Genomic DNA, 23159 nt, shown 5'->3' with positions numbered 1-23159 from the left:
ATGCACATTAGATTTTTGGCCAATTCCACTGAAATCAGTGAAGTTGTCTGACATTAATCTAAGGGCACTAGCGTGCGTATTTGCGCGCACAGTACGCAGAGAACAGAACCCATTGTTTTTGCACGCACAAAAAAAGCTGCTAAGCTGTTGTCGCCCTTCCCTCGCCGACTCCCCTCCTCTCTCCTCCCCTCCGGCTGTTTGCAATAGCAGGGGGTGGAGCTAAGCTCCCACCCCCTCCTCACCCCTTGTCCAAAGCCAGCAATAGGAGGGGCAAAGCCTAGCTCTGCCCCCGTCCCACCCCCTCCCATTACAAACAGACAGATGAGAAAGGAGGTGAGAAGGAGGAGGGAGTCTAGCAGTGACACTGCTAAACTCCCTCCCACCTCCCCTTCTTTGGCGGCTGTCATAAGTTCCCATAGGAGCCCATGCAGCGGCCGACGTACTCCAGGCAGAAAAATAGTTCCAGGACTATCTTTCCTGCCCAGCATAAAAATGCCCAGCGCTTTATTGGCCGGCTGGGCGCTTTTACGCCGTGGGAATACGTCTGTGTGATCTGATGCATTTGAATCCAATGCATGAGATCATAGCGTATATCGGCCGGCCATGAAAACGGCGGGCGATATACGCTCATGTGAATAAGACCTAAGGACTAGGCTGTTTTGTATCTAAAGGACCAGACACTTGTTAGGGATTTTACCCATGTGGTGGTTTAACAGCCCTATGTTTTTCTTCAGCAACCAAAATTATTTTTCCTGCATTTTGTTTTCCATGACATATAGGCAATTTTTTAAAATATATTTTTTCACTGACTTTTTTTCCGTTTTTTTAGTTTTATTGGGTGCAAGAAGCTAAAAAAAATGTGGGTTTTGTCGTAATGTATAGTTGTTTTTTTTATTAGTATATTTATGCTACAATAAAGTAAAGGAACGGGTTCCTCATTTTGTTTCAGATATTTTTATATATAATATGTATAGTTTTGGATTACAGGACGCATACAACGACGGTTTTGATTGTCGTCAGTGGTGCATCGTTTTCTTTTTTATGTATATATTTTTATTTTATTCTGTAATTTTATTTTATTTATTTTTGTAACCATTTTTTTTACATCTGTGTCCCCCATGACGCCATGTAAGACCTCTGGGGGTCATTTACATTGTATTTGTTTTTTTAATTTCACGCTTTCCTACTGTAGCTGGGGCATCCATAGGAGCCCCAGTTACAGGGAAAGCATCCCCCTTCAGTCAGAATACTCACTGGAAGAGCTGATCAGGGTCTTCTAGGACCCTGCAGCTCTTCTGTGACAGAGGGCACCTGGCGGTCATGTGATCACCGACTCGCATAGTGGAAGTAATACTTCCACTTTCACTTCTTAGTACATAGTGCTCATTGAGCACTATGTACCCAGAAAAGGAGAAGGCAGAAGTGGTTAAAAAAATACTTCTCCCTTCTCCTCTGGGTCCTCAGCTGTGGCTAACAGCTGACGACCTGATCTGCTCCTGCTTGATTACAGAAGCAGAGGCTTTAAACCTGCGCTGTACTTCTGCTATCAGTGGGGAGTAAAGCCCAAGACCAACCATTGCATATTTACCATGCTTGGTCCTTAGGGGGTTAAATCACGGCTATTTGAAACACATTTTATTGTACTTTTGGCACTAAAATGTCCCTGTCAATGCCAAAAGTACAGTAAAATGTGCACGAACTTGTAACCTATTGATTAAACTACCTGCTCTTTCTATGCTAAGGAGTCCAGTGGGCGGTCTCAATAGATGATTGACATCCTTCCAGGCTTGGATTGGCCCACAAGGAGAAAAGGTAAATCCCGGGAGGGCCTCCAGCCCTGGATGTGCACATATTGGGTGAGTGAGAGCCTACCAATTCCAGTCTGCTGTATTCTCCACATACAGGACTGTGCAAAAGTTTTAGGCAGGTGTGGAAAAAAACGCTGCAATGTTTTGTCAATTAATGAAATGCAAAGTGAGTGAACAAAAGATCAATCAATATTTGGTGCCACTGCCTTCAACTTGCAAACAACATCAGTGCTTTGACCTTCTTTCCTTTTTCCATCTTTTCCTGCATTAAGGGCTCCGATAGACGAATGTATGCACAAATATGCTTGGTGCGATGCAGTATATTTGCGCATGAGTAAGGTTTGGAGATGGCAATAATCATGCTGATATGCGCAGGCCAGTGTATAGTACTCCCTTTCCATGGAATAGAATGGCTATTAGAACCTAATAAGGGCCAGCTGTCTTCTTTTTCCTGTATTGTCCACCAGATCACCCCCTTCCCCTTGTTTTTTTTGAACCTGACATACTTCTACGGCAGCTTTCTTCGTAACACGCAGAAAGATAAAGCACGTCCTATCTTTTCTGACGCACAGGAATTGCTCACGAGAGCGAACACATCAAAATCAATGTAGGGACCCATAATAAAAGAGGTCCCTTGTTGTGGGCTCACATATTTCAGTCAAAATATCAACTAGTGCCTCGTATTTATCAATAACATTAATGCAGCTTTAAATGCTGGGGGAGCCCAGGGTGCCAGTGTGGTTCTTCTGTGAGGTGCAGGGTAACCCGCTGGATTCAAATATGGCGTCACTAATAGGTTGTAAGCCTGCATGGTGCACTACAAGTATCATGTGATCTGACAACCTGTATCTACTCTTTTTGTGCAGCCACCCTCTTCAATATAAGGATGGTTTCTTCATGAGTGTCCTCCATGTGTTAGTTGCTCCTCCATTTAGCAGTCTGGCTGCCTGCAGGCTGAGGGATATGTGGTGTCCATACCTGCCCTCTTGTATCAGCATATCAGTGAGTATACAGCTTCTTTCTGTGATTTTATTGGAATCAATGGGTTTGATTCATTATTAGTAATGAGCGAGCATACTCGCTAAGGGCAATTGCTCGAGCGAGCATTGTCCTTAGCGAGTACCTGCCCGCTCTAGACAAAAGGTTCGGCTGCCGGCGGCGGGCAGGGAGCTGCAGGGGAGAGCAGGGAGGAACGGAGGGGAGATCTCTCTCTCCCTCTCTCGCTTATCTCTATTCATTATGTTTGGCGGGAGTGAGTTTCACATGCGCAAAAAGGTGCGCAAACACGTTCATCTGTGCATATACATTGTGCAGGTGCAATACATACAAAAGAAAATTTTGCTTGTGTTCGTCTGCCCTTACGTCAGTAATGTGGACCCAAGTCCGCACAAAAAAATGCAGGTCTGAATGTCCCAATGCAAACCAATGGGGTTTCAGCATTGCGTAATATGCGTGTAATGGCTTCTTCACACGGGCATATTTGTGCACGCAATGCACAGAGAATAGAACCCATTCTCGCTTCCTTTTTTGCGCACGCAAAAAAATAGGAAATGCTCTATTTTTCTGTGCATTTGCGCACCAAAGGTCCCGATAGAAGTCAATAGGACGTGTGCAAATGCACGCTTAATGTGCTCGCAAATGCACTCTATGTTGTACACAAAAAGTTCACAAAAAAAATACCACATCTGAACTTCATTAAGCTAAATAGCCATTTTAATCGGGGCATGTTTGTCTGTCATGTGCAATGAGTACAGTGAAATACGCTAATGCGCACACAAATTAACCTCGTTCATAGCGCAGATACGTGGCGCTGAAGCGTGCGCATTTGTGTAGGTGCCCATGAGAAACCACCCTCAAAAATATATGCATAATATGCTTTGTAAATGAGACCCTAAATGACACGGAATGAAACTTATTTTTTTTCCACCTCTGAGTGCCTCCGTATAAACGGACCCTTAATACGACCGTAAACACTAATGACTGATGGGCATCGGGGAAGCCTCTGTGTCTCTGCTGCCGTCTTTAGGGGTCATTGCGGTTAATATAGTGCAGCGAAGGCCGTCTAGACAGCGCAGCGTATGACCGGATTACACGCACGTCCTCTGAAGACCGGGGCATTCTGGACATTATTTTACGGCGCTGTGCGAACGTGTAATGTCTGCAGTTATTTATATGATGATGTTCCCGTTTTAATGGACGCTCAACAAGATGACATTGAATGTGGAGGAGAAATTTTCACTTGTAATTTCTATGTGAAATATGGCAGAGAAGAGATGTATTGTTTACGAGCATCAAGGGAAAAGCAATATTTTGTTTTGGAGGAAAAAAAACGAAAACCGAGCGGCAAGACTTGAAGGTTAGACGATTCCTCGGGCCGCTGACAGACAGTAAATTTACCAGCAGCTTAGAGGGTGATAATCATTCCAAATATGAGTATGTCCACATCTGCAAATGTCACATCTAACGTCCTGATGTCACCTTCTTACCATATGATACTCAAAGCGGGTTGTCTCAAAAGCCCAATCCAACTCCTCTATGAGGCTGCAGCAAAGGACATGTAGCGTTACGAGGCAGCCGCTGAAATGTATGGCCAACCATTGCAGAACCAAGCAGTGCCTTGTGGGCTACATGACTTATTCTCCTCCTGGCTTCATCTCCTTCCTTCTGATGTTTCAAGGCACTGCTGTCAGCCAATCAACACCCACAACATAATTGCTTAGTATGCGATGAGCTTGGTTCTGGTATTGTATCTATGCATTACCCCTTCCTGCCACAGGATGTAAATGTACATCCTGGCAGAGGGGTACTTAACGCAACAGGATGTACGCTTACATCCTGTGGATAGCGCAAGATCAGGAGAGATCCCAGCTATCGGAGCCAGCTGTCACCGATAGCCGGCCTCCTGCTGCAACAGCGAAGGTGCATCGGAGCAGTGACCCCCACTGTTAACGCCTTCCCTGCCACGATCTATGTAGATCACGGCATGTAAAGGGTTCACAGAGGGAGCATGTTCCCTCTGTGACGTCATCGGACTCTCGCGATGAAATCACGGGTGTGCTGACAGGTTGTCATGGCAAGAGGATGCCAGATACTGGTTCCAGCTAGAGATGAGCGAGCATACTCGGTAAGGTGATATACTCGAGAGAGCATCGCCTTTTTCAAGTACCTGCTGGCTCGTCCCTGAAGATTCGGGGGGGTCGGTGCGGGGCAGCGAGGGGGAGCAGGGAGGAGAGTGAGAGAGATCCCTCTCTCTCTCTCTCCCTCCCTCCCGATCCCCTATGCAACTCCCCCCGCTCACCCCCGCGGCCCTCCCGAATCTTCAGGGACGAGCCAGCAGGTACTCGAAAAAGGCAATGCTCTCTCTCGAGCACATCGCCTTACCGAGTATGCTTGCTCATCTCTAGTTCCTGCATTGCCATTGCCTATGATCACTATAACAAGTGATAAGGCATTACAAGGACAGAAGTCCTGCAATGCTTTATCATAGCGATCATAGATGTGATTGTACAAATCCCCTACAGGGGCACAAAAAGTATACAAAAAAGATAAAAATAATGTAAAAAAAGAAAAATTTAAAAGAAAATGTTTTTTGTGCTTTTCCCCAATATTAGCCTAATTTTTTTAATTAAAATCCCACATATTTGGTATTGTTGTCGTATCCATAACGATGCGTACAATAAATTAAACATGCTTTTTATGGAAAAATGAAAAAATTTTATTCTGGTGCTTTATTTATGTTATAATGTTGGTTCTGGTACAGTATTTATGTACTAAACTTGAGGGCTTATTCTGCCATGCGTATATCGGCTGGGTTTTCACGCCCGGCCGATATACGCTGTGTCTCTCTGTGCAAGGGGAGGAGGCGGGCCGGGCCAGGAGCAGTGCACTGAGCTCCCACCCCCTCCCGCCCCTTGCCACTATTTGCAATGGGAGGGGGCTGGACGGGGCAGAATGTAGCTTTGCCCCCGTTCTGCCCCTTTCATTGTAAACAGTTGCGAGGGGGGAGAGGGAGGCGGGAGCTCAGTGCACTGCTCCTGGCTCGGCCCACCTCCTCCCCCTGCAGAGAGGGACAGCCTATATCAGCCGGGCATGAAATCCCGGCCGATATACGTATGTTGGAATAAGCCCTGATTCTGGTGCTGTATTTATGTTATAATGTTAGTTTAGGGTCTGTATTTATGTTATTAGTTTGGTTCTGGTACAATATTTTTGTTCTGAGCTTCATTGTGCTGTTGTATTTATATTATGAGTTTGGTTCTGGTGCTGTATTTATGTTAAAATGCTGGTTCTGGTACAGTATTTATGTATTAAACTTGGTTTTATTGCTGTATTTATGTTAAAATGTTTGTGTTGCATTTGTACTTATGTTATCAGTTTGGTTCTAATGCTGTATTTATGTTACAATGTTGGTTCTGGTACAGTATTTATGTTCTGAGCTTCTTCAGCTGTTGTATTTATATTATGAGCTTGGTTCTGGTAGACTGTTTATTTATTGAGCAATTCTGGTGTGGTTAAGCTGCTATCTTGTTGCTTTCTGCACAAGCATAAGGCTGCCTGCACAGAGACGGGTCGGAATGCGGATGCGGGACCCCGCAGCGGAATCCGACCCTGTGCCCAGCGACCATGCAAGTGGTCGGACATGCGCAATACAGAATTTTTTTTTCAAATGTTTATTTTTCCTGTGCCATTGCTAGGCGATGACATGCATCCCATGACCTTCCCATAATGTCAATTGCAGAAGGGCTGTGGGTCGGACGGCTTCCAGTGACTTTAATGGAAACCGTCCGTGTGGAGCCCGCACAAAAATAGAGCATGCTGTGATTTTTTTTTTTCTCTACGAGTGGAAAACCCCAATTGCTGTCTGCTCGTGTGAGCCGACTCGTGACTGCAACTTTGGTTTGAATCGGTGCGTAATGCCGTGGATCGTCTGTGCGGGAGACGATCGCGGATTCCGCAATTCAAACCCGGTCATGTGAAGGGGCCTAGGGGTAGCTCGAGACCCGTCCTAGTTACTGCTGGGTTAGGTCACATGGAAAAGTAACCAGGAGTTACCTTAAAACTCTTTGTCACTCATGACGCCACCGTTCCATCTTCTGCAGTGAATCTCCATGAAGCAAATAACTTAGTCCACACACATGGAAACTTTCTGGACAAACCTGTAACGGTCGATAAAGTCCGTTTACTGTAATTTTGGCAAATCCCAATTTACAACAGCAGTTTGGCACAATTACACTCATAGAAGGTGGTGTTACAGGGAGGACTCTTGGGGGAATCCGGACAATCCACAGCCCTCGTTATCTGTCTGATCCCACTCCCAGTGATTCTCTTTCTCTCTCCAACACTCTACCGGTCAACACTCACACTTCTGGTGCCTTTCTCTCTCAAGCGGCAGTCCTTCTTTCTCCCTTAGTATTTAGTGGTAGCATCAGTATACCCTGGGTAGAGTAGGACCTGGCCAAGCAGAAGGGAATCGCTCAGCTTCCTCCATTCTCCACATACAGACCGATGTAAATGTCTGTGGGGTCCAATCAGCAGACTTGTCAGAAACACTCATTGTCTGATTCAGACTGTAATGCACTCTAAGTCTGCTTCTCCTTGACTCCTCTCTTCTTCTCTTCTCTCTGCTCCTCTCTCACGCTCCTCTCTTCTTTCTACTCTCTACTCTCTAGCATAGCATCCCTGCAACCACGTATATATCAAGCATAGTCACATGACACACAACATGATACATTTTCCAGACATAACCCAGACATTAATCCATTCAGTGCTGCAGAGGTGCAACACACTTACCAAATGGACACTACACATAAAACACTGACAAGACAATAGCACGGGACAGACATATAACATGATGAAGGGGCCCCACTAATTCTGGGCCACTACAGAAGGGACACAAAGAAATTCTGCACAGGGTGTCATCTAACTTAAGGGTGTCTGCACACAAGCATAAGCGCACATACGCTCACGATAGCATGACGTATAACCGATATGCAAGGTCCCGTTCTATTGTGCCTGTATTGGTGCTTTTTACTGCACTTTTTTGCGCTGCTGGGACCACTGACAATGGTTTGGTCCCGATAAAGCTATGTTTGAGTAGGCGGGTCATCCGACTTAATTCCAAGTGTTTTCAATTTTCCGTGCAATATCGCTCATTTCAGGGCACGATTTTGGTGCGATTGCGAACCAAACTAGACCATATCGCGTTTTTCCCCTGTACTTGAAATGTGCGCCAAAAAAAAACAGTGTGAAGGAACCCATTTAAATCAATGGGTTGTATTCGTGCGCATTACGTGTGCAAATTTTGTGGGTGCAAAATGCATGCAAATGCCCACGTTTGCGGGAGCCCTTAGGCTGGCAGTGACTGCAATAGGGCATATGGACAGAAGTTTAACATTCGTATTAGCACTGCCTGAGTTCTTTGTGTCGATTGAAACAACTCCTTCAAGGCCAGAGCAGCCTGGTGACTAAACTGGTGGGATTATCACGCTAATGCAATCGTGTTAGCAGCGTCTAATGTGCCATATGGGGTTGCATCACGTGTGACTACAATATTACTTTTGCAAATCCTATGCTTCCTACCCCACAGAGCCCTATAAAACCCATTTTGATATGTGCAATTACAATATTGTATTGGGATTTGGATAATTTGCCTTTGAATATTTTTGCTCTGAACTGCAGGATGTTCCGCGATGAGATATGGCATGAAGTTGCTACATACTCACATGAGACCACATCACAAGAGTCCCATGGGATGCCCCATCTCTACAGGGATACCCCATGATGAGGATCTCGGGTCCTGTAGTTGTAGCTCACAGTGATCAGCTGTTACGACTTGGAAAGCTTCAGGTGCCTCACACTTGAATTCATTTTTTGGGGTCCTGCCGCCGCTCATCCGCAGACCCTGCAACATTTAACAATCAGTTGGAAAATTGAGATTTGTTTGTGAGAAACAAGCCTGAGTTTGGCTTCACTTAGACATATTTGTGCGCAATGTGCAGAGAGTGGAACCAATTGATGCCAATGGGATTGTTCTCATGAGAGTGGTTGGCATGCACAGTTTGTGCGCAAAATAATAGGTCCTGCTCTATTTTCCTGCGTATGTGCGCTCCAGGGGCCCCACAGAAGCCTATTGCAGGTAAGCAAATATGCACTCAATATGCATGCAAATGTGCAACATGCTGCGCAATTCCATGAAAAAAAAATAACACAACTGGCTAAATAATTCGCAAGCATGTTCCTTGCGCTTAGTTTTCATACGTACAAGAAGAGATAGGTCCAGCCCTATCTTTCTGCTTTTTTTCCCCTTGTGCAGTAGCACAGAGTTTAGACTGTTATAAAAAAAATACTTTTGACTGGTACATGCACAAAAACGCTCGGTAGAGGCAAGCGTATTTTCACATGCGCTTGTACGAAGAAGCCCAAAGGGTGGTTTCAGACAGCCGTAAGCTTAGCTATTAGACATGAGCGAGTATACTCGCTAAGGCACATTACTCGAGCGAGTAGTGCCTTAGCCGAGTATCTCCCCGCTCGTCTCCAAAGATTCGGGGACCGGCGGGGGGCGGAGACCGGCGGGGGAGAGCGGGGAGGAACGGAGGGGAGATCTCTCTCTCCCTCTCTCTCCCCCCTGCTCCCCGCCGCAACTTACCTGTCACCGGCGTAGGCCCCCGAATCTTTAGAGACGAGCGGGGAGATACTCGGCTAAGGCACTACTCGCTCGAGTAATGTGCCTTAGTGAGTACGCTCGCTCATCTCTATTAGCTATGCTTGCCAGTGCGGAGTGTAGTTGCACCTGAGCGAGGGAAATATTTTTCCCTTCGCTGGCCGCTCAAACTCCGAGCCCTAGTGCAGAAGTTTGAAAAAAATAGCAGGAAGATAGGTGCTGCCCTATTTTTGCCGCATGTAGTCCTATCTTTTCTTGCACATTAATTTTTATGGGCGAGAATTGTGCTAGTGAAAACAAAACCTTGAAATCAGAGGTTTTGTTTTTTCCCAATATGCGGCCGTGGTAATCTCAGCGGCATAAGGGGAGAAAAACACGTTCGTCTGAAACTGCTGTTAACCCCATAGGGACCAAGCCTGTTTGCACCTTAGTGACAGAGCCAAATTTTGGAAATCTGACATGAGTCACTTTAACATAAAATAACTCCGTAAAGGTTTTGCATATTCAAGTGATTCTGATATTGTTTTTTCAACACGTATTCTTCTTCATTTAGTTGGTAAAAATAGACCGATAGAATTTAAGCATATTTATTAAAAGCTCCCAAATTGGGGAAAATGTTTTCATATTTTTAACTGCAATATCTCAAATATGTGCAGACATACTGTGCACATTTTTGATAAGATATATATTTCCATCTGTTTACTCTATTCTGGAAGCACATTGGAAAAACTTCAGTGTTTTTTTAACCATTTAGGAGACGTACAAATTTAACATTAATTATCAACATTTTGAGGAACACTTTGTTTTCCTGCACCAAGCCAAGATTGCAAAGGCTCATAGGTGTCAGAATGATAGATTCCCCCCACAAATGACCCCTATTTTAAAAAATACACCCTTAATGTATTCACTGAGGGGGGGTGGGGTATTAAGACCCCACAGTTTCTTTCCAGGATTTATTGCAATTTAGAGGAGAAAAAATAAAATTTCATATTTTTGCAAATATGTAATTTAAAAAAAAAATCTATAATGCACATGAAAATGAGGATTTACACCCCAACATGGATCCTCCCGTTTATCCGGTGTTCAGAAACATACACATTGTGGCCCTAATCTTAGGTCTGTATGCACAATGGGGCCCAAACCAAGAGGAGCAGCCGGAGGCTTTCAGAACAGAAATTTTGCTTGAAGGCGTTTTAGGCCCCATTGCCAACTTGTAGACCCCTTGAGCGACCAAAACGATGGAGAACCCCACAAATGACCGCACTTTGAAAACTAGACCCCTTAATGAATTCATCTAGGGGTGTTTCACATAATTTTACCCCATAGTTTTTGAATGAATTTAAGCAAAGCAGAAGGAAAAAGTACAATTTTCGTTTTTTTAAAAAAACAGGATACCCCTGTTTGTCCTGTGTTCAGAAACATACCCATTGTGGCCCTAATCTTATGTCTCTATGCACAAAGGGGTCCAAATCAAAAGGAGCATTACACTTAAACTGCTTTTTTAACGTGTTTGCCATTATCCATTAGATAACGGTGATCACGTGACCGGGGACCGCTCACTGCGGCCCTCAGTTACTGCTCCAGGCTCTCGGCTACCTTTACTAGCCAGGAGCAAGCAGATTTTAAATTTCCGGGTCCTCCTCAGCTTCTGGGCTTGCATCCGCCATTTTGGCAATGGGCACATGTGCCAAAGCTGGGAAAAGGCCCACGGATAAAGTGCCCGTCGGGTGACATCGCCAGACGCCTAAGGTAAGTAATGTGACATACAGCGGTACCCAGTGATATCACTAATCTCGGCTACACATGCTAGCCAGAATCAGAGGGATTTTAAATTTCCCGGGCCGCGAGCCCTTCTGGGCACGCGCCGATGTAAGACGTCAGTCGGCATCAATTCCAGGAAGGACCAGAACGTCGCAGGACATCACAGAGAACGGGGCGAGTACAGACCTGGGGATTAAAGCCTCCTAAAGCAGGATGTACAAAGTCTATGGGGTGATCAGTAAGGGGTTATTTAGCTGAATGAGGTCCAGATGTTTTTTTTTTTCACAGACGTGCGCAGCGTGTAGTGCATTTGCACAAATCTCATTCACTTCTATTGGGACCTTTGGGCACGCAAGAAATGAAAGCCCAAAAAAGGAAGTGAGAATGAAGCCGTTAAAATATAGCGTAAATATGTTTGAAAAATATAGCAAGACAATAGGTCGAGCGTATACGAACGTATGTAGGCCGGCCGTGAAAACAGACAGTCGATATACGCTACCGTGTGATGCACGGGGCAGCGTATACGCCGTCGGGCAGGGGGGAGACAGTTTAGCTCTACTAGGCTGTCTTCCCCTTTCCTCATGGGCTCTCTGCAAGGAGAGGAGGCGCCACGGGGCGGGAGCTAGTGTACTGAGCTCTCGCCCCCTCTCCGCCCCTTGCCGCTGTTTGCAATGGGAGGGGTGGGACAGGGCAGAGCTTAGGGGCGGAGAAGAGAAGAGAAAGGGGAGGGAGTTTAGCAGTCACGGTGCTAAGCTCCCTCCCACCTCTCTTCTCCTGCAGCTGTCATTGGCTCCCTTGGGAATCAATGCAGTTGCTGCCCCCGACGCAAAGGCACCCGACTGAAATTCACTATCTTGGCCGGCCGGGCGCTGTTATCTCACGAAAATACGCCCCTGTGCACTGATGCATTGTAAACCAATGCATCAGAGGGGCAGTGTATATCAGCCGGGCATGAAAACCCGTCCGATATACGCCCATGTGAATAAGTCCTTATACTGTGAATGCTACACAATTCCCACTGTAAAATCCACCAACAGAAATTCCGTTGCATTTACCGCCGGTGTAAAGGTGACCTAAATCCGCACCAGGTCTACTCATGCTGCAGATTTAGAATTACTTCACACTGGCATATTTGTACATACAAAACTGGCGTGCACAGTATGCAGAAAATCAAACCCATAAATTTAAATGGGTTTGCTCATATTTCACTATTTTGCGCATATTCTATTTTTCAACGTATTTGTGCACAGAAGTTCCACATAGAAGTCAATAGGAGGTGTTCAAATGCGCTCGCAATATGCAAGGAGATGCATGATACGCTGCATAATTCTGCTGGAAAAAGAAAACTGAATCTGGAACGCATTAAGAATAATTAGCCATTGGTGCATCTTTGTTTGGCGCATGCGTATGAACATGCCTTGCAGGTGCAAAAAGTACAGTAAAATATGGTGATGCACGTACAAAAAAATCATAACTCATTCCACAAAAATGCTCATGTGCGTGCGAATATGCATACGCTCGTGTGAAGCCGACCCTATGCTGTTTCATTCAACCCTGGAAATACAATTTAGGTGCAGGTTTGGCCACCGTGGATTTCCATTGTAACTACAGTATTACTGGCATTCTGTTCTCCACCGGTAAAAGTCCATTCACGTGTGACCAAAAAAGCCACTAAGAATAACGCCTATAGAAAAAAAATCACGTGCAATTTTCCTGTTTTCCTTTCCTTTTTTAAAAAAAAAAAAACTCCAGAAAAAGGCCATTTCTGAAGGAAGCCTTAAGGAATTCAGTTTCCACTCCTCTGCATTCAGTTCCCTGATTTGGCTATACAGATGCTGCTGCAGATTAACCTTTTCAAGGCTGTCAGAGGCTGTTATGCACTTGGTGTTACTGTCAGCCCTTCATGATAGGGACATTGGGCTGTAAATATATGAACTGTTGCATCACAAAGGGTTAAATGTGTTAATCGCTTTGTCCCTGCAAGGACAGTAAGCAATATTCTACAGTCAAGAATGGGTTAAGGGCCTTTTTTGTGTTGTAAACAGCTTGTAATTGGATTACCCATCTGTGAGAGCGGAGTTAACCCTTACAGAATGAGAAATAATTACCACCTACTGTATTCGCTAACTGGATGCATCATATACTTTAACCTTTTAATCAATGGTAGCGTTCAGATCTTTGCATTTGGATGGTTCCTGACTTTTGACTATGTAGTATATATGCAGGTTCATGAATCCAAACCTTATTGCATCTTATCAATAGGAAATCCCATTCACTATAAAGCCATATTTAATTTTAGATTGTGTCCATATAGCTACAACTTGTCCCTTAGAGTGTCCTCTCTGACCTACTATGCAAGTAGATGACAGACACCCTCCTAGCTGGGATATAATAGGGCATGTTTCTATTTACTGTTGCCTTCTATGTTGTTTCTAAATATCGTGTTGTAAAATGATACAATTGTAATAAATGTATCATCTGTCTATAAATTGCAACGTCAATCACAGGAGTCAGGTCCCTGATATTAAATGCAGTACTGCCTCCCTCCACCGCTGCCTCTAGCCTCTATTATGTCTAGTCTATTACACAGCTGCCTTGTCTTTTGCAGCCTTTTGTGACCTCAATGTGCAGCCGATCTGCAGACACACAAAGCGCTCAGCATTATTCTAAGCTCCCTCTGTTTAACCTTCTGCTTTCCAAACTGCAGTAATAAACTAAATTGTCGCCTGCACTTCCAAAATGGGAATATTTTGCAGCCAATCAGAAGCCGAGACTCCCCACCAATCACAGCCTTGGTTACATTCTGAATCCTGGTTCATATCTCAAGGATTCCTTGGCGAGGAATCAGTCATGTAAGGAGGTTGTGTTTTACATTCCTCTTGGCTGTATGTATTTGCACGGATGCATGCAGAGGAGATGCTAATTTCACAGAAAGACATGAAGCCAGAATTGGAAAAAAAGGGGCCGAGCAAGTGATAGCTATAGGAAAAAAAATATATAAAAGCCCCCTCTTCTCTCAAGTAACCTGGCAACACAGAATCAGCAATTCCGTACAGTTCTCCTTTTCTGCATCTTGTCACCTCTAGCTGCTGCGGGCAAAATCGCGTATCAAGGTGCCCAGGCTGGATCCATCAGCCGTGACAAATGCATTTCAATTAGCATCCGTCACCATCCCGAGGCCATAAATTAGCTTTAAAAGTTCATCAGTCGTCTTTTTGCTTTTAATTACGCTGGGATGTCCTTTTCCGTGCTTTCATGCTGGATTATATCTGGGAGGTTTGGACCGGTTTCAGCAGTGGCTCCTTCTCATATAGTGTGACAAGTAGAATCCTATTAAGGACATGAGAAGATTTATCTATTGCAAAGTGGTCCTGGCCACATCGTTGGTGTGGGTGCTTGTGGATGTCTTTTTACTCCTCTACTTCAGTGAATGTAACAAATGTGATGACAGGAAGGACAGATCTTTACTGCCTGCACTGAGGGGTAAGCTACAACTCTATCACTGCATGGTCACTTTAGATAGAAAACCTGCTGCAGACAGGAACACCGTGCTGGGAGCTTCAGGTGACATTGCAGAAAGCCTTCTGTTGTGCATAATGCAGACTATAGATACAGGGGGGGTGAATAGATTAGGGAACTGTGGGCTCCAAAGTTTCACTCGCCTGCCAAAAATAACTAATGCATGCCTAAGAAGTCAAGAAACATTAAAGTGTTTGAGATGATTCCCATGTATTGATATAGTTGCATATTCGTTTTGCTTTGAGTTCTCGATTTCATGTTGGTCAACTGAGCAACATGTGTCCAGAAACAAGAGTCATGAGAGACTATTGTCATACCGTCACCTTTGTTCTAGGATCTAAGTTGTCATCCCAACATGTTTTGTGGTTCCTATGAAAGTCACGGTTCAATGAACAGGTGGTGGAGTCACAGTTGGAGGTCTTGATGGACTGATCAAAGAAGGGTTTGAGCTCAAATTATGGAAGTTGCTTGTCCTTTATGCAAGTTGCCAATGATGGTTCTTTTGGTTCTAGATTCAGTTATATATGTAGTATAAAAAAAATGGTTCCAACAGAGGCCATGGCATCTATGACAGTCAAGGTCCAATGAACAGGTGGTAGAGCCACATTTGGATGTCTTGATGCCATGATCAAATAAGGGTTGGTGCTAAAGTTATGCAGGTTGCTTGTCCTTTATGCAAGTTCCGAATGATGGTCCCTTGGGTTCTGGGTTGAGCTTCTATGTTGTGATTGCTTGTGGGTTGCTCAGGTTATGTTGCACATTGTATATTGCGTAGTTCCGTGATGGTATAGCAGAGTGTGAAGTTGGCTTAGGAAACATTACAATGTACTGTACAACTAACTTTAAAATGTAATGAAATAATTTATTTTGCGGCAGGACAGGGAGCTTTAAAGGCAGATTGTTCTAGGTTTATCAAGTGTTGTAACGAAAGCCAATGCGGTCCCAATATAGTCCTTAGGGCTCTTTTACATGGGTGTTTGCGTATTGAGTCTGTAAAAAATGCACCATATTCACTGCATGTATATATGCATTTTTTATGTGTATGCATCTTTTCAATGTACGCATTACATGTGCATTCACCCTGTTTTTCAAGGTGGTAAATAAAACACACACTGTCTCCCAGCAACTTGAGTGAAAAACGCAGTGATTACGCATGTAACATGCATATTCAATCTGCTTTTTTACGCTCGCATTGACTTACATGGACGATTTTTGATCGTAATGCAGCCCAAAATAGGACATGTTGCAATTTTTTTTCGCATGTTTAAAATGCACACCTGAGAAACGCAGGTCAGAATGCATTAATGCAAAATAATAGTGTTGTATGATGACTGTATAACATGCATAAAAAATAGGCACATAATATGCATGGAAAATACGCCCAATGAATGAGCTCTTAAAGTGTACCTGAGGTTTCAACTAGCTTTCTAAAATCCACCAGGTTCTCCTTACCCTCATTTTCACCCTGTTTCATGTCTGATTTTCAGCTGGTCTCCATTTTTCTGTTGCCCTGCTATTTGCAATCCACTTACATGCCGGGGATATGTGTAGCAAGGCTAGCATTCTGCCAGTAGTTCACTGTCCTGACTTCCTTGCACTTAATTCCCATGCTGCATTGCACTGACTGTGGTCTGATCAGCAAGGAGGCAGTATCTAAATGCCCACCCCCTGCACTTCCAGGATGATTCAGGCTTTCTGGCCAAATTGTGAGTAAACACAGTATAATGTGCATGCATGTTGCTGAGGAAAATGTTTCCTATGCGCCTGTCACTACAGAAGCTCTGCACCTAATGACAGACAGTGGATTGCAGAGAATCTGGAAGGGAGATCCCTAGTGGCAGCCACTTCAAACATAATTTACAATGGTGGAGAAAGAAGATTTGCAATGCAAGTGTATTACAGAAATTATTAGACTGACACAAGCTAGTAGAGGAGCAGGCTTTTTTTTTTTTAAAGTTAGTGCTTCTTTAAAAAAGGGAATTGTTCTAGGTTTTTTCAGTGTAGAGAAGAAGGGATATGAGGTCCCAAAACAGTCCTTAAGATCTAATCTCGGAAATTGGAAATATAATGGATGAGCGATTTATGCAGAAGGGTTTGAAGTGCTTCCTAAACGTAGGGATTGAACGGAGGCAAAAAACATACAATAAGTGCTGGAATATTTTGAGCTCTTGTCAATAAACTTTATTGATGCATAACCCTTTAAATAATATTACACTGCTTCTTAAAGGAGACATGCGTTATGTTATATGACATATGTGCATCTTAGAAGTAGTTTTTATTGGGGCTTTACGAGAATACAGAGAAAGACCTGTGCCTGATATTGCAGCTCAGACTCCTTCAAGTGATTATTGCAAAACCAGACTTAGGCTAGTTTCACATGAGTGTTTTATTATGGCTACTTTGCCGCGATAAAATCCTGGCCGAAAAGTGAGACCATCTGAAGTATTGGATTCCAATGCGTTTGTTCACATGGGCGATTTTCTGGCACGTAAAATTGGCCAGCCAGAAAAGATAGCATATACGGTGCGCATTCCGTCCAGCAGCTTTTACGTGCGACTGGAAAAGATATGACTTGGCCTATCTTTTGCGGGAATGTCCTGGCCGTTCCCATAGACTCCTATAGGAGCCTATGAAAGCCATCAGAAAAGGAAAGGGGAAGGAAGTTTGGCAGTGGCTCGCATTGCTAAAGCCCCTCCCCTTGCCAGCAGCTCCCATGGGCTGGGGCGGAGAGAGGGAGGGAGTTTAGCGCACTAGCTCTGCCAAGCTCCTGCTCCCTCCCTTTCCCTGAAGCTGGCAAGGGGCGGAGAAGGAGAGGAAAGGGGGAGGGAGTTTAGCAGTGCTGAACTCAACCCCCCTGGCCATCTAAATGAGCGAGAAAAGGGGAAAAGGAGCTGCATCTTGGTCACTGCTGCCTTACGTTCATGCGATTTTCGGACAAAAATTGCAGTGCCCGTGTGAAAGAGCCCTTAGGCCTATGGGAGCTGCCGGCAAGGGGAGGGTGAGGGACTTTAGCAATTCGAGATGCTTCTATACTCCCCCCTTCTTCCCTTTTCTGACAGCTCTCATAGGCTCCCATAGGAATCTATGGGAACGGCCAGCATATTCCCGCAAAAGATAGGACAAGTCCTATCCTTTACGGTGACGTGTAAAAGAGGCCGGCCGGAATGTACACGGTTTGCACTATCTTTTCCGGCCAACCGATTTTATGTGCCGGAAAATTGCCCTTCTGAACAGATATATTGGAATCCAATGCTTCATATGGTTGCGATTATTGGATGACGTTTTATTGCGGCAAAATAGCTGCAATAAAATGTTTGTGTGAAACTAGCCTTAGGTTTTATTCACATGGACGTATATACGCAGCTATTTACCCGCGTAGATACGCAGGGCAACTAAATAAATGCATTGGATTCAATGCATTCATTCTGATGGGCGACATACTTATGCGGTTAAATAGCTGAATATATACACCCGTGTGAATAAAGCCTAAGCCTGTACACAAGTGTGGCACAGTTTTTGGAGTAAAAGCAGCCCCTCATTCTGTTCTTGCACAACCCATTTAAACCAAGACAGGGGCGTAACTATAGAGGGTGCAGGGGATGGGGTTGCACCCGGGCCCAGGAGCATTAGGGGGCCCATAAGGCCTCTCTTATCCATATAGGGAGCCCAGTACTATGAGTAAAGCATTATAGTTGGGGGCCCTGTTACAAGTTTTGCATTGGGGCCCGGGAGCTTCAAGTTACGCCTCTGAACCAAGACCTTACACTTCAATGTAATTAGTCCCAGACTACCCTCTAGTTAGAATGTTCCGAGGATAACTGTGGTTTCTCATTGCAATTATTCATGGGAGAGCTTTACAATATGTTCAGGTGAATATTTAACAATGCAGGGTTACCCCGCTGGGTGATAGGGAAAGTTTTTCAAAGTTTTTGGATCCTTCCTAGAGTTTATCTTTAACCCAAAGATCTGGTTAGATTATAAAAGAGTCTGTGAAAGGAGAAAAGAACAGAGACAACTCCTTTACGCACAGGAACTTTTGTAATCCGCTCCATCGGCCTCATTTACTATCCATGCACACTGTGCTGTTGAGTGTGTGGATACTGTACAGCATTAGGCCGGGCTCACGCGAATTCCGCATGTGGGTTCCTGCAGTGGAATTCGGCTGTGATCCTGGCCGGCGATCCCGCGTATCTGCTATTTCTGTACTGGGGATGACCGCGGACACTCTCTGATGGTCATGCGTAGAACAGATTTTTTTTCAAAATATTTGTATTTCCCGGCCGTCACTAGGCGATGACGCTGGTACGTACAGCCTATCTGAAATGTCAATTGTGGATGAGCTGCGGGTCAGAAGGCCTCCATGTGCTTCAATGGAAGTCGTCCGCCACAAAGTAGAGCATGCTGCGATTTTTCCTCCACTCGCAGAATACACAATGAATGTGAAGGAAAAAGCGTTTTTTAAAAAAATATATATACAGATAGTCCCCTACTTGCGAATAAGTTCCGTTCCAGGAGCCTGTTTGCAAGTCCGAACAAATGGTTGTATGAAGCGGGATCACGGGTGGATCCCGCTCCATGCAACGTCGGGTGCCGGCTGTTCTTACAGCGGTATTTAAAGTGTTAACAGTTCTGACGAGCGGCGCGGCTCGTCGGAACTGCTGCCGCCGGGTGCCCGCTGTAAGAAACAGCCTGCACCCGACGTTCAGGGGGCCCGTACAGCGTCCCACGATAAGATCGCGGGACGCTGTGCGGTTGCTAGGCAGCCAGGGACCTCCTGAAAGGCCCTAGGGCTGCCTATGCAGAGTGTCTATCAAGCGCACAGCTTGATAGGCGCTCTGCACAGACAGCCCTAGGGCCTTTCAGAAGGCCCCCGGCTGCCTAGCAACTGCACAGTGTCCCGCGATCTGACCGGACAGGCTTCTATCAGGCTTGATAGAAGCCTGCCCGGTCCCTGCACAGCATGATGTAACGCCATAGCATTACATCATACTGTGCAGGACAGATTGTTCGCATCTTGTGAAATTCGTAAATCCAATGTTCGCAAGTAGGGGAGTATCTGTACCTTTAAATGCATGCCATTTGCTGCAGATCTTCTGTTTGGACACTGACCACAGATCCGTTCGTGTGAGACCAGCTTGAAACAGAATTTTTTTTGTAAGCACACAACCCTTTTATTAACTAACATTTAAGGTTTATTCCGGGCATCAAACCCCTTTTCATACTAATGAGCTATCCTCAGGACAGGTCATCAGTACTTGATCAGTTGAGGGTCTGACCCTAGATGGAGGATAAAGAAGTATAATGCAGAAGGAAAGAGTAATGTATATGACACAGGTACTTAGCTGATAAGAGTCCACTGCCTCACCAAACACCTCAGGTGGGACAATAACCAGCGCCCATGTAAAGGCGGGCCTGAAATAAATACACTTCCATTATGGCTCATTAGCCTACTGGGGGAAACACCTCGCTGTTGGCCAATCAGTTCATAGACCATAGTAGAAGTTGTAGCAGAGTTGAGAAAAAGGGCACATTACTTTACCCACTCAGGGATTTATGACACTTGGGACCCCTGCCGATCAACTTATCTCAGCCCCCATAATAACTGTGGTGGGGCTGGATGTCTGCATTGGGGTCTGAGCTGTAAGTGCTATATAAGGTATAGCTTCTGTTGAAATTAATGTGAGCTTTATCTTCTATAGCACTTCCGGGTCCGACTCCAATGCGTACGAAGCTATCAACATCCGTCCTGCTGCAGTAAGTGCGGGGGCTGAGATAAAATGATCACTGGGGATCCCAAGCGGTGGGCTCCTGATGATCAATTACTGATGACCTATGCTGAGGATAGGCCATCAGTACTAAAAAGGCTTTTTAAGTATCATTATTACTCAATAGAGCCTTGTCTGGCACACAGTGTTATGGGAGCAGAAATACAGTCCTAAGCCCTCGCTCACGACCTGAAGGTTGTAGGTTCAATCCCCATGTGGTTCAGGTAGCTGACTCTAGGTTGATACAGCCTTCCAGGGTTAGTAAACAGAGTACCCAGCTTGCTGAGGGGTGAAAGATGACTGGGGAAAGACACAATGTCATGCCTCCCAAGTAGTCAGTTATGACTTGATACCTGCACCAGGGGACTTTACCTTTACTACTCAATAATGAGTATGATAATATGCTATGAGCATTTTTTAAATTTATTTAAAGGGATAGTCCCATCAGGACAATACTTGTCTATATATATATGTTCTATTAGGGTGTATGAACATCAGAGAGGAGGGGTCCTATGCTCAGAATTCCTCCAAATGAGCCAGGGTAGGGTCTCTTACTCTGACAGACTCCAGCCATCTATATGTTACATGGACAGTCATTCACTTGAATATCCATTATGCAATACTGCGTTTCCCCTGTAGTGGCCGCTGTCAGGGAAATGATCAGGTGATTGCAAACAATCCCTTTAATTATTGCATTATTACTATTTTCTTTGCGGATTAGTTAATGACAGCAGAGCGGGCGAGTTTTTTTAATGTAAAATCCTTGCTTTGCAAGGTGTCATCACGTCGGGTCTCTAGAATTCCAGTGAATTACGCAGTGACATTTCTAATATGTGATTTATTTGGGTGTAATGCAATATAATATATATACTGAACAAATACACGAAAGATAAAAGTGATTACGCAGCATTTCCAAGATTAATGTCTTTACAGAATGAGATGAATAAATTGCCATTTGCTAAATGAAAAGAGATAAAATGACAAATGCTTATTTATATAAAGCAGCTACAAACACTTTGTCACAAAGGATAATTTCATGCTGCGGATCCCACAAAGGTCTATCCCCAACATTTGCTAACATCTCTTACATATGGAATGAGTATACATTGCCTAGCAACTGTTTGCAAGATGGAAAGCAACAGGCATAAACACTAATATGGAATTAAAGGGGTATTGTTACTTTTGTGTAAGGCGCAAGTAGGGCGCTCTCCACGGACGGCTCTAACATGTCAGATCAAGGCGAGACAAATCTCCACAGTGGTAATCTTCAGAAAGAAATGGAAAGCGCCAAAGATATAGTAAGTCTTAGTGTATTCTCACCTGGTGTGGACAGCACAGCACTATTATAGTGCCGGCTGCCTCACCTCTATGAGGATATTCCCACTATGCTCTTCCCATGCCCAATGGCATCCACTGGATCAAGGGAGAGCTGCAAAGGTTGTAGGGGTCCTCCCACAGAGGATACCCCCCATATGAAAATAAAAGAATACATTCAGTTGAAAACAACCTTTTTTGCGCTCATAGGATTTGCACACAAAAGCAATACTATAGATGTTAATGTCACTTTGAGGACACTTACTTCGGAGGAGGGGGATATGAAGTCCACAGCACCCCCTCCTGTTTTCCAATACGGCCACAGAGTTTACCCCAGACAAAGTGAGGTATAAGATAAATTCTCCTTTATTCCAATAAGAGTGTAGGGCAACGCCTTTCGGTGCTATATACACCTTCTTCAAGCCGGAATAAAGGAGAGTGCAAAAAAGGTTTTTTTCAACTGAATTTATTCTTTTAAATCTCGACAGTGGACCAATATAGAGATATATCACCAAAATGTGGAGAACACCAGATAGAGCAAATAACAGTAACAGGTATAAGGGGATGAAAACACTATCCCTAACCAACTGTGGTGTGACAGATCCTGCCAAGAAGCAGGGTGATCAACCCGATAGGGGCGACTCCACGTCAGAAACCTAGGGGGTCTAGTCTTTCTCTAGATAGGGGATAGTAAAGATGTATAATGTAGAAGTAATGAGGGACGCACTGGTACTTGGCTCACAGGTGTCCACTGTCTCACCAAACATCTCAGGCAGGACAATAACCAATAACCAGGCCCAGAATAAATACACTTCCATTATGGCTCACTATGGCTGATTGGCTAGCTAGGAGAGACACCTCCGTGTTGGCCAATCAGCCCATACACGAGAGAAGACATTCTGCTAGGGTTCTTGACCACTTGCGTTTTTCTCACGTTTTTTACGCGATTTTGCTGCATTTTTTTAACGCGAAAGATAATAGGACTGTCTAATGTTAAAAACGCATTGCGATTTTCATGCAATGCGTTTTTAACATTAGAAAGTCATATTGACTTTTGCGTTAAAAAATGCTGCACAATTGCGTGAATAAAACGTGCAAGAAAAACGAAATTGTGCAGGAGCCCTTATGGTTGACATATAGGGCACCTTATATACTGAGCCTACTGGTAGATTTATGACAGAAGACACCTCCTGCAATGATAGGGCGCATGCGCAGGAAACAGGATCACATGGACTAGGAGTGATGCCATGTTGCCACCCCAATCTAGTTCATCTGCTGGTGCCGTCGGACCATGACAGGTGTTCCCATCCCATAAAGTGACAGCAAATTGTA

The 23159-nt window shown here is 44.5% G+C and overlaps 1 protein-coding gene across 1 annotated transcript in view; it reads left to right on the top strand.

The window, feature by feature from the left end:
• The first annotated feature begins 14408 nt into the window (after positions 1-14408).
• GALNT13 (polypeptide N-acetylgalactosaminyltransferase 13) overlaps positions 14409-23159 on the top strand; it is a 381455-nt gene continuing 372704 nt past the window's right edge. The window contains exon 1 of the mRNA XM_066577425.1: positions 14409-14712. Coding sequence (XP_066433522.1) covers positions 14571-14712 — 142 coding nt within the window. The 5' untranslated portion in view covers positions 14409-14570. The remainder of the gene's footprint in view (positions 14713-23159) is intronic.

This window comes from Eleutherodactylus coqui, chromosome 8 (assembly GCF_035609145.1).
Source record: "Eleutherodactylus coqui strain aEleCoq1 chromosome 8, aEleCoq1.hap1, whole genome shotgun sequence".
In the NCBI taxonomy this organism is placed as follows: Eukaryota; Metazoa; Chordata; class Amphibia; order Anura; family Eleutherodactylidae; genus Eleutherodactylus; species Eleutherodactylus coqui.
The sequence above is the reverse complement of the archived record's forward strand: the minus strand, read 5'-3'. Positions and strand labels throughout refer to the sequence as shown.